Source organism: Ischnura elegans, chromosome 6, assembly GCF_921293095.1.
Source record: "Ischnura elegans chromosome 6, ioIscEleg1.1, whole genome shotgun sequence".
Classification (NCBI taxonomy): Eukaryota; Metazoa; Arthropoda; class Insecta; order Odonata; family Coenagrionidae; genus Ischnura; species Ischnura elegans.
In genome coordinates, this window is record NC_060251.1 from 64075824 (window position 1) to 64096810 (window position 20987).

A 20987-nucleotide genomic window follows, 5' to 3' on the forward strand; every position below is an offset into this window, starting at 1 on the left:
CATCGCGACGTATTTCCCCCCTTCCCTTCCAAGGAAATCCTGATTTCGGCCATGAGACCATAGGCGGATCTAGGGGGGGTGGCACGGGGGCACATCCCCCCCCAGACCCTTAAAAAATATGAAAGATTTTTAATACGTTCCATATCATTGCGTTCGTTTTGTATTACAAGGTATCCTTGTACCTCCCCAGCGCAAAACCCTGGATACGGCTTTGCTTGTACCCCCCCAGAAAGAAATCCTGGATCCGCCCCTGCATGAGACCATCCATAGTTCGTTCGTACATATATCTTAAAACGAAACGAAGAAGAAACATAAAATTTACATTCAAATTCATTTTACTACAACCCACGATTTTGAGAAATGTTTGAGGTCAAGGATTGAAAAATTATACATGATTGGTAAATGTGGATTGAAAATAGAGTTTTGCGGGAAAACTTCTTAATTCCGTTAAGATATGATTGATTGGTTTAAAAGATAAAGTCAGCGACAAGAGGAAGATAAAAACGGCGATTTTTAAGCATGCTGTAAAGGTTACAATACTTGTTGAAGACATTAACTCCAATACCAGAAACGGAAAATTTGATATCTCAATCCGTTTCGTTAATACAGGTCGTCAGGAAGACTTGAATGTAATGCGATTGCCCCACCAAGGGGCGGATCGAGGATTTCTCTCTGGGGGGGGGAGGGAGGCACAAACAAGGCCATTCCCAGGATTTTGTTCTGGGAGGGGGCACAAGTACACCCCGTAATACAAAACGAACGCAATTATAACGGGACCGTTTTAAAAATCTTGCATACTTTTTAAGGGTCTGAGGGGGGGGGGACCCGGGGGCACGTGCCCCCCGGTCCCCCCCCCTATATCCACCTATGGTCTCATCCTCATACAAAGGCGTAAAATTTGAACCAGTGGAATAAATAAAAATAGTGAAATTGACTAAGTTTTAAGGGCACTAGTAAAAGAGAAAATAACTAATATAATTCCAGGAACTTTATATTAAAGCGGATAGGGGGTCGCTGATATTCGCAATTGTAAAATTCGCATCGAATTCTTAATGTAAAATTAAACGAATTAAATGTTAAACGTCTAATTCGCAAAGGTTTATGGGGAGATGTTCTTTACCCTTCACCCCTACCGCACCAGGACTGACGGCCTATCCTTTGCAGACCGCCCTCTGAGCAGCCCTGCCGATAGCCGATAACATTAATGGGTTTCACACTGAGAATGAATATAACCTCCCCAATTAGCTTAATCTCCCTAAGTTCTTTGACGCCGCATGATTCACACTGGGAAAATCCACGAATAGCTCACTCCGAGATAACATGAGACATCTTAGTCACCGATAAAGGGAGTCGACCCCCGGAACACAGAGGAGGGTGATTGGGGGAGTTACCGGGAATCCAGGCCTCGCAGACCGCACGCGTCAGAAGACAAAGGGTCCAAGGTACGCTTCGTATGCTCGAGACTTCATTTAAAGGTTCAAGCACGGTTCAACGGTGACCGTCGGCTGGACATGTAAAAACACGCCCGTAGATAACCGTTGGACTGGCTGAGGTGAATGTTTACTTCCAGGAGACCGGCGTTACCGTAAGCTGACGAAGACCACGGAAGACACCACGACAACAATGTACAACGGATGATCCTTCACCTTCTCCAGACGCCCTGCACTCGAGGCCAACGAATTCAGTCCTTCACAGGTGCACCGGACACATCGGCAGAAGCAGCCATCGCAGCAACAACCTCTTCCGTCCCGCGAAAACGAGGATATATGCTGTGACGTACTCCCGAAAGGTATGATTAGCATTTCTTTGACAAAATAGACTAGTTGTACACCAACATCTGTACCTACATTATACCCTGCGAGCCACGTCCAGGGTGTTTGGCAGGGGGTGATCAGTCACCAGCATGCAATAGGATTCCCACATCCATAGGCGGATTTAGAGGGGAGGGACAGGGGCACGTGCCCCCGCCATACGCTTAAAAAATAAACGAGATTTTCAATACAAATATTAAATAATTTTATATTTCAATATAGAAGTTATAAATATTTCCATATTACTAATTTTTATGGTAAAATTAAGAGTACATTTAGTAGATAAATTATTGCTTTTAGTTTTCAACCCGAATATGAGAAGACCGTTCTCCTGTCAGACCCTGGTGTCCCCCAAACCCCACCACAGAAAAAAATCCCGGATTCGCCCTAGCCTACATACACACCACACGGTACCACATTCATGAAAAGGCAAAACTTGCCAACTACTCATGAAGGCAATCTACTCATGAAGCTAGAACACAAAAAATATGCTCTTAAAAATATTAAGAAAATTCAGAAACATGCATTAAGGAATACATAAATTAGTATGCGTAACTACAAGTCATCTATGGTATTTGTAATTTTTAACGCTGCGGTGGTAGTCTCTTGTTAATGGTGGAAAAAACGACATTCTGAGTGTATCGGTTCTACAGGTTATCTCTCTTATTTTATTTATATGATCTTTAGTAAATGCAAGAGTTATGTTCAGATGGAAAATAGCATATTAACTGCGAATGAACGGAACGCTTTTAAAAATCCATAAATGCACGGTCATGTTCATTTTTATGAAATGACAGATACGCTCTAATTCCACTTAACATTACCGCACTCCTAGAAACGCTGTCTCAATTAATATAATTAACGGCGTCACTCGCTAGGATGACTCATTGCATTTTTTTCCATAGTTCTAACTTTGCATGGATTTGCTATAAGAATTACTAACCATTGGCAAGTTTGGTCTTTGCATGAATATGCATGTATATTTTGCTCATATGCATACTATTTCTATGACCGTGCGGTGTGCATGTGGCGGTCCTCTTGCATGCTGCATGTTGGTGATTGGTCACCCCCTGCCAAACAGCATACAGGTGGCTCGCTCGGGTATTATGTAGATGTAGTGTAACTGACCCCTTAGAACTATTCGAATGGAAATCACTGTCAGATCGTAGATTGAAAACTAGACTAACCTATTCTGTAAATTCATCAGCAGTTTATTTTACGAAGAAGTGAGCCATATCTTACGAACGCCAACATACTACGGTTGATCATACCATAAAAAATGAAATAAGAGAGATAGAATGTATTACAAATAGATTTACAATGCCGATTTTATCCGCGATCTATAAGAGAATATAACAACAGCATTAGGACTTAGAAATGGATTTGGTGACCGATAATGTAGCTTACTAACTTATACATTCCTTGACGTATGCTTCTGATTTTACTAGTATTTCTCTTAGCATGTTTTGCATGTTCTATCTTCAAAGGAAGATTGTCTTCGTTAGTAGTCGTGAATTTTTGCCTTTGCATATTTTGGAAGTATTTTAATAGTGTTATTTTTATATAGTATAGAATTTATTAGTATGCGTAATGTTATTTGGACCGAGTGGTGTGTATGTGGGACACTGCATCTGGTGATTAATAACCCCTTGCCAAAGACCCTAGAGATGGCTCGCAAGGTGTTATATAGATGTAGATATATTTTTTGCAAGACGCTTTACCTCTCACCTAAAGTCACTAATTTCACTATTATTTCTCACCAGCTAACGATAGCATTGATGCGAGATCAAGAGCATTGCCAGCTCCACACCGTCAGCGGCGAAACTTTCCTTACTATGGACATCCGGCTGTCAATAACGTCAGAATGGTCAACTATTGCGAGGTAAGCGTTTATATTATTTACTCGCACGCTCCGCGCGCTCGTTAAGGGGCTCCGCCCCTTAAAACCCCGGTTCCGGCTTCGCCGTCTACATTTGTGGTCGTTCGAAGAGTTTTGAAGTTCGAATAATCTCAACACGGCTAGGGGCCGGCTTCGCCGGCCAGGGGGTAGGGAGGTGCCCCACTCATTCCTCGGAACGGCTTCGCCGTTCCTCGCTGAAGGGCGGCTTCGCCGCCTGGGGGTTTAGTGTGCCAGAGGGCGAGGGCATTTCGGAACTGTTTCACCGTCATTCGTTTAAGGGGCGGCTTCGCCGCCCAGAGGTGAGGGGAGTCCACAGCGGTTGCGCCGCTTGAACATCGGGGCGGCTACGCCGCCCGGGGGTTGCTGAAGCTCCCCCTCGCCTACGCCAGTTCCTCGTTGTGGGGCGGCTTCGCCGCCTTGGGGTTGAGGAGCCCCCCGCGGCTGCTCCGCCTAGTCCTTATAAATGGTCTTCCCCACCGAGAGGGGTGCCCAGGGGGATTCGGGGATTTTAGTGTGTTATGCATGCGGTCACCAAAAGTCCACAGTGATCATGTAGCGATGATTGTAAAAGGTAGTGCAATGCGGATTAATAGTGGCGACAAGTACCCATAAAAGAAGACTTAATGGCAAGTTTTTCATTTTTATTTCGGGGGGTTCCTACGGAATAACGGGGGTTTTATACTTGTGTTAACCAGTGGTCACTAAAAGTTCTCATAAATTCCGTGCCGATAAGTCCTAGGGGACCGGAAGAGTGGTCTTACGATTCTTTTCCCTGGAGAGGCTATTTATTAGAAATTTTTTGGGAGGTTTCACGGGGTTATCGGGGGTTTTAATAAGTGGTAGGGGCATCGGTTAAATTGTGTCGAAAACTATTCGGAAAGGCGAGTTTAAATTTGTTTAATTTTTTTTTCGGCGATGTTCCAGGAGGTAATCGGGGGTGTTCTGGTATTTTTTCCCGTATGGTTTACGGTGGCTCGCCCTCACCAAATATTCCGGATCTAGAGCTCAGAGGGGACGGGTAGTGCGGCGTAATGTTTGCGAGAAGTTCCCAAATAGGAGACTAAATGACACATTTTACATTAGGGGGGATTTCACGGGGATACCGGGGGTTTAAATGTGTGTACTCCTGGCGGTCACCATCCATTCACATAAATGTCGGGGGGATGAGTCGTTGGGGGCGGTGGAATAGTCACGAAAAGGACCTAAAAAGTAGACTTATTTGAAAATTTTATTTTTTTGGGGGGGGGGTTTACCGGGGGTTTATAGGTTTTTACTGCCAGCGGTCATCAATCGTCCACATCTATAGGGTGGTTTCCTATTATTTTTTTATTGCCTAAATCGAAAGATTATTACTCCTGGAGTACGTATTTCACGCTTTTAGATTTTTAAATGACAATATCTATTTTTAGCGATTAAATGAAAAGTGAAAATTTTCAAGCGCGCGAAAACGTGACGCGTATGTAGGAATGATGGGAAATCTCTCCGTACGTCGTATTTCTGGTTCCCCCTCCGCCCGGTGAGGTGACCTTGAGGCGAGGCTTAGCGCTGATACGTCGCAGGCTGCCAGCAGGTAGCCTAGTACCCTGCTGGCTGGTAGCGCTTGGCTTAAATAAGGATTATTAATACCGTAATAAACGAGGAAAACTTTCCGACCTTAGCCAGTTTTAATAAGTGATTATTAAGACATGTTTCCCTGAGCTCTGCGCCTCATGCATGCATTGGTAACCTCAGACGATGTATAACTCCTATCTTCTCCTATAGAAACTAGGTCCCTGTGACGTCACGTGGAGTGGCATCGCATGGGCGCCAATCTGGCCCTTTTCAAATGAGGATAAAAATGGACCATTGCCATTCGTCTAAACCGGCATTTATAAAACGAAATAATTTGTATATTATGAATACACTAATGGTGGGTAACGAATCGCAATTATTGCCTTTTGTTTTCTTTGATGAAGGAAACTACCCTATTCCGTAGCGATGAGTGGTAAGGATTGGAAAAGCGGCGGAATTGTGACGAAAGGTACCCGACAAGGCTACTTATATGCTAATTTTAATTTTTTAGGGGGTTTCGGGGGGTTAAAAGATGACGGTACTATATGGTCACATTCATTTACTGTCATGTCTAAAAGAATTGTGCCCTATGACATCCATATTTCGAAAGTAATACAATAAAAAGCAAACCAGTCCCTGACAAATGTTAGCAGTGCCCGCCATTTTTATTTTTTCGCGGTTAAATCCATTAAATAATTATTAAACTGTTTATGTTTTCTGAAAGACAATGCATAGCTGTATGTAACTACAAAGTTTAAAAGAAATCGGTTGAGTTAAAATTGACAAAACCTTGTGTTAATCTTTTGAAAATCGTAATTTTCGGTGATTTTCGGAATATTTTAATTTTATTCTCAGTAACCAAGGACGATGAAAGAAAAACGTTACCTACATTTCGTAGACTATGTTATGAGCATATATAATAATCATTTTCAATATCCTACACCTGTAATTACGACTAGGGGAGCGGAAGTTATGAAATATTTTTCGAAAAACCAATTTTTGGACGCCATTTTGGCAGCAAATTTCTTAAAAAGAAACTTATAACATAGCATAATTACGTTACTACATTTACCAGCTTTCAAAAAATGCATTAACGATCCGTGTGGCACGCACGGTTCGCGCGCAGTAAAATAAAAACCGGAAGACGGTCCCCGGAAAAAGCGCGATTTCGGCCATTTTGTCGTCCTAGCGACGACACGTGGCGGAAACTTCCGGTTTTCGGATTTTTCCTCCGAATCATTTCCGGTTCCCCGCACGCGTGCCAAATTTCAGCTCTCCAGCACTTCTAGAACTGGTCGGGAATTTGTATCCATGAGTGAGTCAGTCACCACGAGGGCTGTATATAGATAGGATTTATCTTTATTGAACGGGACATTTTCACTACGGCCAATAAGACGCTCAACTTATTTAAAAATACCGAATTCTTTAAGTACACAATTCAGAGTACCCGCAGTTTGGCTTCCGGGTGATCCTCCGCGTCGATTCATCTTCGTACGACAGTTTCGGCGGCGTTGCAGCAGGCGTCTTCAAGTTTGCATGCAAGCTTTCATCCGACATATCACACCAGAAGACGCCTGCTTCTACAACAGCGAAACTGTAGTATGAAGATGAATCGACGCGGAGGAAAACCCGGAAGCCAATGGGGTAGCCAGGAATTTTGTTCGGGAGGGGGTCCAAAATCAGGGGGTAATTTTTAAAAGTAGGGTACTTAGTTGAGGGTTTTAAACTAATTTTTACACGTTTCATAATCGAAAAAATTTCACTTTTCAAAGAAATCTTTTGAAAATTCGTGATCTTTTGATATTATGTTTTCTTTTATGAAGCAAAGTAATGGTGTTTTTTATTCCGGACCCCCCCCCCTCGCTACGCCAACTGTCGGAAGCCAAACCGCAATCAGTTTGGGTCAGATTACCTTCAAGTAACCTTAAACAAAAAATCCATCGCTATATATACGTACATGATACTAGATTTAAGTTTTGAGTTCTTCGCCTCGCAAAAAAACGGGGGAGTATTTTTCGGGTGAGGAGATTTCATTAGCGGTGGTTGACTCATTACTGCTCTTTGATCACTCACTACTATGCATCTCGAGAGAAATTTCCAAGGAGGGAGGTTATTGACCTCTTGAGGAACACTTGCTGGCTAAGATAAAAATTGCATCTTAAAACAAGATCGATGACGATTACTCGTAAATTTCGTATAAATGAGGTGAGGGTGTACTATGCGGGGGGCTACCTACTAATTTCAATAATAAGCAAAATCTAAGGAATGAATCACACGATCATTTCTTCCGTCCCTCAGAATGATAGCTCCAGCGATAGGTCTCCAGGGACCCAATGAGTGATTGAGTGATCGCTCGGCTCATCATTTTCTGAATCACTCGGTCAATCCCACCGTTCCTTTCTCCATAGCTTATTCTGTCACTTTCCGTATTTACAACTTTCATTCAACTAAATATATACCAAGCGCGGCTGTTAGCGGTCTTGAGTTCTGATTGGTAAAAGGACGGTGCAAGCTACGGTTTCAGCTACGGTAAAAGGGACGTGCCGAGTGATGGAAAAAGGGATGAAAAGCCCATCCCTCGAGCCATCGCGAGAAACGGTCATTTTTTCCGCCATCGCTGGATATTCAGTGTTATTCAGTATTAAAGGGTGCAGTCAGTTTAGGTCAGTCACCTCCCCCAACGTCCACCGCCCCATCGCTTATCTCCCCTCAGTGTTGGCATATACTGCGAAAGCCAATGATGCTAATCTCAGCCTGTCTCCCAGCCAGAAAAATTTTACAACCTTGGGAGTTTTAGCTGCTGTTATAATAACCCTTATATTATTCTTGCAATGACAGGACCGGGCAAAGCCAAACCATGCCCTAGGCGACGCGACGCGTCAAGTTCTTTGCGGGCAATTTTTGCGAAAGTTCGACTTTGAGGCTATGCATTTTATTATCTATTATTGAAGTTACAAGTCGATCATTCGGTCGGGTGGTAACATAGATACACATAAAATAAAATTGACACATTAACAAGTAATAAAATGTAAACTTGAACCCAAACATAATAAAACAAATAAAATGAAAAGACGCAAACAATAGGGTAGTTTCCTTCATCAAAGAAAACAAAAGGCATTGATTGCGATTCGTTACCCACCATTAGTGTATTCATAATATACAAATTATTTGGTTTTATGATTCCCAGTTCGCTGCATTTGAAAAAGGCCAGATTGGCGCCCATGCGATGCCACCCCACGTGATGTCAAGGTTTCTGTATGAGTGTATTGGAGTTATACATCGTCTGAGATTACCAATGCATGCATTAGGCACAGACTTCAGGGAAACATCTCTTAATAATCACCTAATTAAAACTGACTAAGGTCGGAAAGTTTTCTTCGTTTGATAAGGTATTAATAATCATTATTTAAGCCAAGCGCCACCAGTTAGCAGGGTACTCTGCTACCTGCCAGCATCCTGCGTCGTATCAGCGCTCAAAGCCTTGCCCCAAGGTCACCTCACTTGCGGCAGCGGGAACCTGAACGACGTCACATGGGAGTTTTCCCGGCATTCATACTTAGCCGTCGCGTTTTCACGCGCTTGAAAATTTTCACTTTTCGTTTAAACGCGAAAAATAGATATCGTCATTAAAAAATCTAAAAGGTTAAATACATACTCCAAGAGTAATAATCTTTCGATTTAGGCAATAAAAAAATAATAGGAAACCACCCTATTCACTACTTTACACGACGCAATTTTCACTGGGGTTTCGTACACACGCATGGGCGTACCCAGCGAGGGGCAGGAGGGTGCAGCTGCTCCCCCCTAGGAGCAAAACTAGCAAATGGCTTTAAGGAAAATAATATTTTTTCAAGCAAATAACTTTTAAACCAAATAAAGAGCTGTCACATTTCCGTTAAAATGTTAATTTCATTCACTTTTTCCATGCTTAAATCTTACCTATAACTTGAACAGCCATGGCTTGCCTCCACCCCCTAGTTTTGATCCTGGGTTCGCTCTTGCATACACGTCAGATTGTGCAATTCCGTGCCCCGTGGTAAACTGCCTTTAGAATTCGTACCCCGCTTTTGCAGCTGCTAATATCCGTTCCATGACTTTGCTCGCTTCTTCTACCCTCTAACACTGTTTTCAACCCCGCTTCCCCTCCCCGCTAAGTACCTACTCGCTCCATCCATACCGTCTGTCTCCTCCGTATCTCATCAAGAAGCTGCCTTTCCTCGCCCACCATGTCCAGCACTTCGTCGTTCCTCCTCCCCTCCGTCCATTTAACGTTCTTCAATCTTCACCACGCCCACATCTCGAATGGCTCCAGTCTTCTCTCGTCCTCCTTCTTAAATGTTTCCGCACCGTAAAGAGCTACAATCTACATCAGACTCTTCACTAATTTTTACTTTTAACTCTTAACGATCCTGCCATAAGTTCCTTCCTGTTCATGAATACCTCCTTTGCTAATACACTTCTCTTCATAATGTCCTTAACTACTGCATCCGTTTTCCTCTGATGATCTGCCTATATAGCTGAATTGCTCTACTTGTTCTAGTCTTTCTCCATCAACTTTTCCCTTGAACCTCAAATTCCTAGCTCTCGATGCTTATAAAAGCACATAACCTTGGTCTTCTTCAGTGGTGGATATAGGAAAAACTCAAGGGGGAAGCAAAAGATTTATACCTTCACTTTTATCGTAATAAAAAGTCATCGAGTCATATGGAAATTTTACGACAGCTTCATTTAAACTGATTATACACACTTAAAAGATAATGCTACCTTATGATGTGAAAAAGTTACAACTGTGGTTCTGCAATGCGGGCGTACCCGCAAGGAGGGGCGCGCCCCTATATGTATCCGCCACTGGTCTTCTTATGATTAATTCTCGTACCATACCCCTCGCAGCACTTGTCCAACGTATCCACTATAGCCTGCAGCCTCCTTATTGACTGGCTAATCAACGCCTGATCATCCGCGATCCTCGCTAATTTTGACATAATTCCTCCCACTTTCATTTCAGCTTCTAACTTAATCCCACGCTTAACAACAGGGTATAAAATTAAGTATAAAACGACTTCTCAAAAATAAATTACGGGACATATGATGATATTTAACAATGTGATTTACTTATGTCAACCACAATGCTCACTTGCCTGTGAATTCCTTGTAGACAGTGCTGTAGATGGGCCGGTACGGCGTACCCTCTAAAATCCAAACTCGTCATAAGCGTACCGGTTAAACTACCTTTTTAAATCTGTAAAAAATAGCCCTACTGTAAATTGTCCAATGGATTTCAGAAAGAAAAATCGGAAATGACAAGTCAGAGTTATCTTTTGGCACAACTTGGAACTAATGTAAGTGTTGGAGTTTGACATTAAAATCGCGGCCGGATGTATAACACATATTCAAGGTTCCCATTCTAACTAAATTATAAAATTCACGGTTTCTTCCAGGTTTTCCCGGTTTAAATGTCATCAAATTCACGGTCTGTTGAAAAGTCATTTTTTTATAAATATTGATCACGTAACAATCACAGGCCGCACGTTAAGTAAAAGTAAAAAAAAAAAAAAACGCGACAGACGCCGTGAATGCGGACGCAGTACTTAAGTATGAAAGCCTCTCATCGTTGGCAAAATTCAGGGCCGGCTAAAGGTTGTGAGTGGGAAAATTGAGGGTGGCAGGGAAGCGAAGAAGTGTCTGTATTTTTCGACAGGGATAATGAACACTTTGGTTACCGGTCTTCCAATTACAGGCTTCAGGCAGTGGCGGCTCGTGAGTCAAATGCTAGGGGGGGCGCACTCCACCGGGGGGTCATAATTTTTTAATATTTCGTGTATTTTATTAAGTTTTACGGCAATCTAGGAATTAAATTTTGTGATGCCATATGTTCCGTTTTTTTCAACAAAAATACCTAGTTTTCCTAATAAATCTTGATTAATAAATACTAAATGCCACAGACTCTCGGTCATACGGATCGGCTTATTCCGGACTCTCGATTATACTGATCAATGATCTTGAAGAATAAAAATATATTTGCTGCGATATTTTGCAAATACAAACGAAAATTCGTAACTTTAGGTTTTATCGCATACATTCTTCGTGCGGATATGCCCGCAATACACTTCTGTTGTTCGTTTTGCAATCATAATACGTTATTTGTCAAATCTATACAACATTTGCAATGATTTAGGTAGCAATGACACTTGTAACCCCTGAGGAGGGAGGGGAGTGTCACTGAATTCCACTAGGCAACAAACACTACTAGAATGCGCGCGCTTTCCTATTGCAGATGTAAACTTTGATGCCGGTGTTCGCGATGATTCTTGAATACAGTATGATTTAAAATCAATAATTAAACATTTCTCACACATTTTTGACAAAATATGAAATACTCACATGCCTTTAGTTATATTGCAGAAGTCCATCCTTCTTTCCTTTTGTCCAGCAAAGTGATCAATTACACGTTCGTTGAAATCAGCGCCGGACAACAATTTCTTTCCGATTGAACACATGACAAGGGCACTAGTCTATAAATAAACAAGGGACGACACAAAATAGGCCGACGAAAAATACCACCAAAAAGAACAAGGTGCCTGGACACAGAATTGGGACAATTTTTCCCTATATTTCCCTAAAAAAAACAAGCACTGTTGATTAATTCAAAATTGTCTTCTTGAATGTACACACAGCACTAAGAAACTTCTTAATCGGCAATTACGCACAGTTAACTCCTCGAAAATGATGTCTGAACTCATTTCACTCCGTTCTTTCCAAGAGTCTTGCCGTTACTATAAGGACGACTCAAGGGAGATAGAAGTCGTGGTCCACTAATGCTGATTCAGCTGAGGGACGAATTTAAGGTCAGCAAAGGCATTCAAGCAAACAAAGGACGTCACGGACCATCTCCTTGAGTCTAAGATTCATATGTGGTAAACACACGAGACGCCAACGGGTCGCATTTGAAATAACCATGACTTCGAAATCATTGCCATGATATAATAATATAGAAATTCTAGATCGTAAAAGAAGACGACTCTGAGCCACAGATGGGAGCTGTAAGGATCTCCGCACTGATATGAACTCTTCGAAGCCACTTAAATCAGACCCAAGTGGACATTTTCCGTCAGACAGCTACCGCTCTGCCGCTGATGAATTAGGTGAACATGAACTAACACAACAAGGACGGCTAGAAAAATGATGAACCTACACACAAAAGGTGCATTGTACGCGGCACTTCTTGACATTCATTGAATGACTCTATTTAAAGTCACGTTTTCCGGGTTAAATCATGTTTAATCATTCACCCTATCACGCACGCACCTATTTCTTAAATTATAAATCAGTGGGGAATGTTAACTGATTTTTCCTAATACTGCAGGTCTTATGATAAATTTATCTGAAAAATAGGTACCGCATTTATAATCATCGGGAAGATATTAATACATTGTTAAGGCCTAAATATTATAATATTAGTTTCCCCAAGGTTCTTGAAATTCGTAATCATAACAGAACTGTGGCAAATACTCGAGAATAGTTTTCCTTCGTCAATACGGCCTTTAACTGGTTGGATTTTATGTGTTCCGGAATTCAAACACCAAAAAACGCAAGCATAATGGGATAATTTATTTACTGTAGCAATACCTACCAGCAATTAAAAATTAAAATCGTATAACTACACCCAGTACAGTGACCATTCTGATTCCGTAGGTCCCTTTTCTGTGGCAGCACCAAGTAGACGCCAGATTATACGCCCGCCGGCCTGCGCAGCGATGTCAACTCACTCGTCGCTCTGCGCAATCTCGGACGACGTCCCAAGGCTTCCGTAAGGCAGCATGTTAGACGCGTCATAGCACCAGCAGCCCCCACCACTACTACTCTCCATATAATAGCATGGGGATGGATTGGGACGTTCTGGCCAGCGCCCCACGGCTACAAATACGAACTTTTCGCGCTATTTCTTTTCGTTTTTTTCCAACACTTTCGATGTATGGGACTGAAAAACACTTTCATTAATCAATGTATAATTATAAATTAATGGATATTTATTTATTTTTTTTTACTTTTTCAAATATTTGGGAGGGGCGGCGTCCGAGAGTCCTTATGGGCAAACCGCCACTGGCTTCAGGTCAATGTTTCGTCATAGCATACGGACCAATAATTGCGCTTCGAATACACGCGTGCAGATAAATAGGTGGACAGCGTCCGCACGTGACTCGGCCTTGGCTCTTGAACAAAATATCGAATTTTCTTTTGATCTATCAATCGTAGTTCTAAAGGCCGTTTTACACAGTACACGGAATTGCGCAGTCTGATGTACGTGTGAAGGCGCAATCAAAATTGCGTCGTGTAAAGCGGTGAATTGCTAGAACACATGCGAGAATGCGTGGATGCGAGACGGCAAAATAGCCCCTGTTCTAATTTCGTTCATGCATTCGCGCAATTCCACGCCATTTTAGAAATTAATGCAGCTCTAACCTGCGCAATTCCGTGTCAGTGGCGGATACAGAGAAAATTCAAGGGGGGGGGGCGCAAAAGACATCTTGAGTTACCTTTACTTTTATCGCAATAAACAATAATCAAGTCACATGCAGAGCTTCAGAAATTTTAACTAAAGTGATTTAACACACATTCAAGACAATGCCATCTTATGATATAAAAAAGTTAAAATTATGGTTCTGCTATGTTTGGCAATACGGGTGGCCCCGCAAAGGGGGGGCGCGCGCCCCCTGCGCCCCCCGTCTGTATCCGCCACTGTTCCGTGTACCGTGTAAAACGGCCTTAAAATCAAATTTAAGAGATTTTTAAGGTTCATTGACAAAATTCACGGCTTTTCCCAGGTTTTTTCACGGTAGACGAAATTCACGGTTTTAAGGTTTTCAGGGTTGAGTGGGAACCCTGATATTCAGCTGTTAGCAAATTTTGATGAGTAGGTACCGCCTACATTTTGTTCCCAACTACAGCACTTCTCGTAGGCACTTCAAAGTAATTGAATAAAAATAGTCTTCCTGATGCCATATCTTAACTTGGAATGAGAGATTATAATATCGAATCAATTCCTCAGCATGGATCAAAATTAAGTCATTAACTTTTAACTGCAGCTTCTTTTTATTTTTATTTTCGCAACAAAGTATTTGACTTCACAATTTCCAGCTAATTGATCGACTATATACGAGGCCCAGTCATTATAGCAATAAAAATTTGAGTACTTTCCCAGTGAAAAGTACGTAGAAAGGCAGATCTGGATGCCACATGCAGTCTACGATAAATACCGAGACAAAAGCGTCGGCAGCGCTGAAGGCTGTCACCCGGTTGGAATCCCGATAAGTCTTTCCACCTATATTAGCTGTAAGCTACACCAACATATCTAAAACGCAATTGCCAACGTTTTACGAATGTATGCTATAACAATAAAACATCGAGATAACGTACACGACAAATCATACGACCATACACCTGGGTGCTGCGTGCAAAATATTATGAATTGATTACCTTATTTAATGTGCGATGGACAGCTTCCCAGACAACTATCCTTCGTGGAGCTTCGATGATTTTTCTTCGAACGAGGGAATCGATTCAGTTGATTCTCTTGTAATGTTCTTATTCTTCGCCGTCAACTTGTTCTGAATGAGGTAGTAGCAAGCAAAATCCTATTAACCTTTGGTGGAGCAAATGGGTTTTAGTGACAATAGAGAAACGTTCCTCTTTCCTCCAAGATGTATGAAACTGCAACACGAAACACTTACACCTGTGATCAATTCAAAATGAGAGATGACGGAAATCAGAATCGATAACGCAGTTCATTTGTCATCGCAGGAGCTATCGAAGAGTATATCGATTAAAGCAATCGAAGCCAAGCCTATCCAGCAAAGATTAATCTAAATATCATTATATATTCCTATACAGGCTATACAGTCTATCCAGCATCCCCTGTCCCACTGCTATCCACACCACGCACTAATTCCACATTTATATCGGTACTTGACCAAATTCGACTGATAGTCTATCCACGAAGTCAGTGCTATACTGCTCATAAAGTGGACTACCGATACCTTGTTATTTGTCTGCTAAATAAAGGCCGTTTTTAGGCCTTATCATTGCATTATATTTCGTATTAATAACATAAATTATAGACGTATGTTTGAGGAACGGAATGATGAGGAGCATTCGGCCGTACTGGATGTTCACTTGCTCACGTCGTGGAACTGAGCAGTATGCCGTATAGTGAGCGTAGACATACCACTCCACTTCCGATCACCATGGAGGAGAAGGGAAAAGTGAGGGCTTTGCTTCGTACTTGGATTCGGCCAAGAAAGTTGGATATTCCTCCGGTACCTTCTCACCCAATGATCATGACGTCATGATCTGCTTAGCCGAGTGCGGCAGAATGCACTCATTGCCCCATTGTACTCGGCTGCTCACCGCCAGGAATAGGGTGGTTTCCTTTTTTTTTATTGCCTAAATCGAAAGATTATTACTCCTGGAGTACGTATTTCACGCTTTTAGATGTTTAAATGACGATATCTATTTTTCGAGATTAAATGAAAATTGAACATTTTCAAGCGCGCGAAAACGCGACGAGTAAGTATAAATGTCGGGAAAACTCCGTGTGACGTCGTTCTGGTTCCCGCAGCCGCAAGAGAGGTGACCTTGGGGCGAGGCTCTGACAAGCGCTGAGCGCTGATACGACGCAGGATGCTAGCAGGTAGCACTTGGCTTAAATAAGGATTATTAGTACCTTATCAAACGAAGAAAACTTTCCTACCTTAGCCAGTTTTAACAGGTGATTATTAAGACATGTTTCCCTGAGCTCTGTGCCTCATGCATGCATCGGTAACCTCAGACGATGTAAAACTCCTATCCTCTCGTGTAGAAACTAGGTCCCTGTGGCGTCACGTGGAGTGGCATCGCATGGGCGCCAATCTGGCCTTTTTCAAATGAGGATATAATTGACCCTTGCCATTCGTCTAAACCGGTATTTCTAAAACCAAATAATTTGTATATTATGAATACACTAATGGTGGGTAACGAATCGCAGTCAATGCCTTTCGTTTTCTTTGATGAAGGAAACTACCCTATTCAGACGATGGATATTTTAATATCTTCATTGCCCCGGTAAAAGCACATTTTTCCTTACCTAATTTGGCCTTTATTTCGGTGAGGGGGAGATTGATAGCTAGTAAAAACAGACAATCATTAACATCCATGACCTGAATAAGGGCAACCTACCCAGGCGGAACTCGAACGAGTGACCTTCGTGAGGGCGAAGACGTCACCCTGCCGTCAGTCAATAACATCGTGACTTATATCGGTTTATATACGTACATTGAAAATCAACTTTTGTAGGTGATAGCAACATACATAAAATGATTTTTATGAGCACGTATACCATTCAGTTAACCTGTTTGAGAAGATATGAGCAGAATAGTCTAATATCTCAGTTTGGTAAACATTACTCATAACCCTCATATCTAACACTGCATATTATTTCCATTACGATGATATTTACCTGCTCTTTTAGAGCAACGATACGCTCATGGGTATGATTGTTGAAAATGAGTTGGCATGTAGAGGGATGCTAAGGAGTTTCATATAAGCCCTTAATTTGATTGGGAAACGTCAAATCTCTGTAGATTCACCATTTTTCAAGAGAGGCTATCTTTTGAAGGCAGTCTAACTTGGCCCTACCCCGCAGATACATCAAATGCGAGGTTCCTCAAGATGCATTAATTTACAAATTTCATTCTCATCATTCAAAATTGTTTCTGCAGTTATGGCTATGAATGGTAAAAGTGAAGTCACCTATGCAGAATAATCTATATATGGGCTGTAATATTCTCATCAATTAATTTAGCATAATTCATCAAATAATATTTGGGAGAATTTTAGATTGCCCACTTAGTTATTTTTGTTAACCAGGATAATATTTTATAAAACTGAGGGGCAAGCATAGGAAAAAATTTCATTACATTGAAAAGCCACTGAAAAACTGGCTCCTCCTAAATTCCAATTTGTTATAAAAGCTCATCAAAGATAGAGAAAGCCGAAAAATACAAGTGGATTCACTCCAGGTTTGGAAGTGAATTGTTTGCCGGACCAGATGTCACCAGTGGCCTTAAAAGACGGAAGCTGTTCAATAATATATCTTTATTGTAAAGCTCCAGACTATGGCATGAAAAAATTCACCATCTAATCTCTGATCCCAAATGAGCATTTGTCAAACAAACCCAAACACTAACTCCCCAGATGGTCTGTAATGCAAAATTTCTTAGTTGCTTAGAATGGCATAGAAGTCACGAGGACTATTGGTACTCCATTTCCATTTGAACTCTTTTATCAAAATCCTTGATTTTCCTCATTCATAACCTTGATGACGTTCAAGGGTCTTTTTATTCCAACCATTAAGTTAAAATGGGCTCATTATTTTTCTTGTAATTTTGTAAAACACAATGTATTAAAACATTTTCAGGGGTTCACTATTATTAATTTCACCAATATCAATATATTTTAGTACTGTGAAATATTAACATTACTATTGCACTTGTTCAACCCACAGCATGCAGTTTCAAAAGTTCCACTAACATTAGAATATGATTCAATAAAACTGCCTTACTCAATAGCTGTTTTACAGATTGACTCTCTTCAAATGAATCGAATTATTTGCTGGTAATGTTCACCGGAAATTATTAATATTCCTACATTCATCATAACCATCTACCAGAATGCCTTACTCCTGTACAAATACAGGTTTGCATTCACATTTTTCCTATTACTTAGATGGTTTCTGTAATAGAACTCAAATCAAATCTGTCACCTCTAAAGCATGCTCACCCCAATAGCTCTTAGCTCACTTCAGGAGCATGTCAAGCTACATTCATCATGACAACTCTTGATTACTTTCCAGGGCTTAAAAAAATATGAACCAGTTACTGCAGACAAAATGTCACGAATTAGATACCAGAAATAATCTACGTTCTATCCACAAATCAGCATTTGAAAAAATTGTACACAATATACCTTTATGATTCTTAGAAATATATACAATACAACAGGATATAAATTTATATATAAAACAACTTCTCAAAAATAACCATTTCGGGACATATACATATTTAACAATGTGATCATATGTCAACCACAATGCCCACTTGCCCATGAGTTTCTTGTAGGCACTTTGAAATAATTGGATAAAAAGTCTTCCAAGTGACTTTCACAACCATTTCTTACATTGGTATGAAAGATTATAAAAAATGATAACCTGCATTCACTTAAATCACTGGAGTTAAGCAAAATTATCATACGATCAACTTACTAAACACTAATGAGATGACTTTTCAGCACAAAAACAGCAGCCATGTTCAAGAAGAGAAAGAAAACACTCACACTGACACCGGACACTAAAGAATGATATGTACGAATAATATTTATAATATAATTGCATTACTTTTTAACTGCAGGAGCTAGGCTATTGAGATTGCTCATTCACAGTCAATTTGCAAGTGGTATATAAATCACATACTCAACAAGTACACACACAACACAGAGTATTACACAAGTGATGCTGCAAACAATACAAGATTAAAAAGACTTCACCATGCAATTTTTCACCTCATCAAATTGGAAGTCAAATTATATCACAATGTTGAGGAGATTGTAGACACATGGCTGATGGCAAGGGATAAAAAAATGTTCATACGAAAAAAAGTTTTCTTTGGCAAAGTAAAAGGCAGAGAATGACTGAAGTTATTCCCTATTTACACAGCTGACTATAAATTGATTCCATCATTCCTGTCATATGATCAAGAACAACACAACACCTGTACAGGTCACTATTATTTTAACTGAAAAAAATGATAGACTAACTGCATTCAGTGAAAACAATGACATATGTGTGAAAATCTATCCAGAAATTGTTTGACCTTCACTGTTTCCACTGTAGTATGAGAGATATGGCAAAAGCCCTTCAGCCTGAGGAGAATATGTGCTTGGGAGTGATGCCAATACTGATGCTTAAAATTAGAACCAACAGACACAGAAAACAGCTTTCCCACAAAAGTCAACTTAAAAAAATATGGCCACATTTTGAATACTGAACAGCAAGGAAAAATAATCCTCCATCAGTCACAATAAGGGAGATACAGTTAAGAGGGAAGTTTCCTCATGACAAGAAACATCTTTCTCAGCACTGAAAATAAAGCTACCATGCAACCAATGAGATTGTTCCAGCATTCACTCATAGTCATCCAAGCCCTGCAGAATAATTATAAAAAAAAGGTAACTCTAGTACACAAGAATTGTGTTCATACCTCGGCAAATATTACCATTAAACACTCCGCAAATTGTATGTGAACTAGTTTTGGAAGTATATAGTCATACATGAAATTCTGAAGTCCAAAATTAAAATTGCTCATATAAATCAAATAATATAAAATTCTGTACACATAAACTTAAAGGAAGAATAATAGTACATAAGAACTGTGTTCATACCTTTGCAAGTCTTACCCTTAAACATTCAGCAAATTGTATGTGAACTATTTTTGCAAGTATATAGTCATAGGCTAAATATGTAAGTCCAAAATTAATATTGCCCATATAAATCAAATAATAAAAAATTCTATACACATAAAATTACAATCTCTCGATATGAACAATACATATATTACAGGTAACATTGGGAATGGTTGAATATTAGTCATGGTTGGCCACGGGCCACATCCCAGAGGCATTTATCGTGTGATGAGCATTAAGCTTGGATTATATCATTAGAAAAAATAAGCGAATTAAATTAATTAAAGCAATACAGCCTTAGTTACAGGATTAAATAGGTAAAAATTCCTCAACGATTTTCTCAGAGCCTCCTGAGAGTAGCAACATTCAGAGAGGAACTTTTGACCTTCCTAGAAGGCAGGACGGAGATAGGGGCAAACGTGCCTTCACTATTTGAAGGGGCGCCGAGTTCCTGAAAATTTTAAAGAGAAATATTTTAGTTAGAAAACTGAAAATTTTCTTTAAAAAAATACAAATCCATGTAATCCCTCACTCACTCTGTGTTTCAACGTGACAGTTGGATTGGAAAGGTGAGGGAAGAGCTCACCCCAGACTTAGCCACAGGCACGTGAATTTCATTAACTAACAGATTAGGCAAAAACACATCACATTTATCGTTTCACACAATACCAGTAATATACTAAGCAGCACTAAAATTCCATACTTAACAAATATCTTCTGAGGCTGAGCTTGACATAAATTTTAAGTCACCTGCAAGGACCACTTTCTTTAATATTCCATTACATTAGAAATGGTATTAATTTTTTCATGGTAGCTGACCACTTTTTGGTTAAAAAAAATAGGGATTACATAGCAGGAAATTCAAATGAAATTTAATCAGTTAGTGGGTTTTGCAGTTAAAAAATCACATTCATATACTTTAAAAATACCACCATTAGGGTTGTCCACTACAATTGAAAACAGCCGAAAAAAATTGTTGTATATGTGGAGCCTATTATAGGCTTATAATATGCCCTGAAAAAATGTGAAATTTTAAGGCTGCAAAAATGGGAAGTCATGTTGAAAATTTGCAGTGAGGTCAGCTGGCAGCACATAAATGCTCAGAATCACTGTTAGGGGATGACCACCATCTTCAGTTCATGTAAATATGACAAAACTATGAGTGTATTCCTTTGGATCCATTCCAATCGCTAGAAGGCACACTGAAAAATGTCTAACTAAACCAAGAATGTATG

The 20987-nt window shown here is 40.4% G+C and overlaps 1 protein-coding gene and 1 long non-coding RNA gene across 4 annotated transcripts in view; one reads left to right on the forward strand and one right to left on the reverse strand.

Moving 5' to 3' along the window:
- Positions 1-1174: 1174 nt before the first annotated feature.
- LOC124160881 lies at positions 1175-19340 on the forward strand. The gene is made up of 4 exons (XR_006865256.1): positions 1175-1442; positions 1571-1789; positions 3575-3693; positions 18149-19340. It is a non-coding gene; the product is annotated as an uncharacterized LOC124160881 (long non-coding RNA).
- Positions 18249-20987, reverse strand: part of LOC124160880 (protein ECT2) — a 72004-nt gene continuing 69265 nt past the window's right edge. For all 3 annotated transcript variants that reach the window (XM_046536988.1, XM_046536990.1, XM_046536989.1), the window contains one exon: positions 18249-20203. In XM_046536988.1, coding sequence (XP_046392944.1) covers positions 20093-20203 — 111 coding nt within the window. In that variant the 3' untranslated portion in view covers positions 18249-20092. The remainder of the gene's footprint in view (positions 20204-20987) is intronic.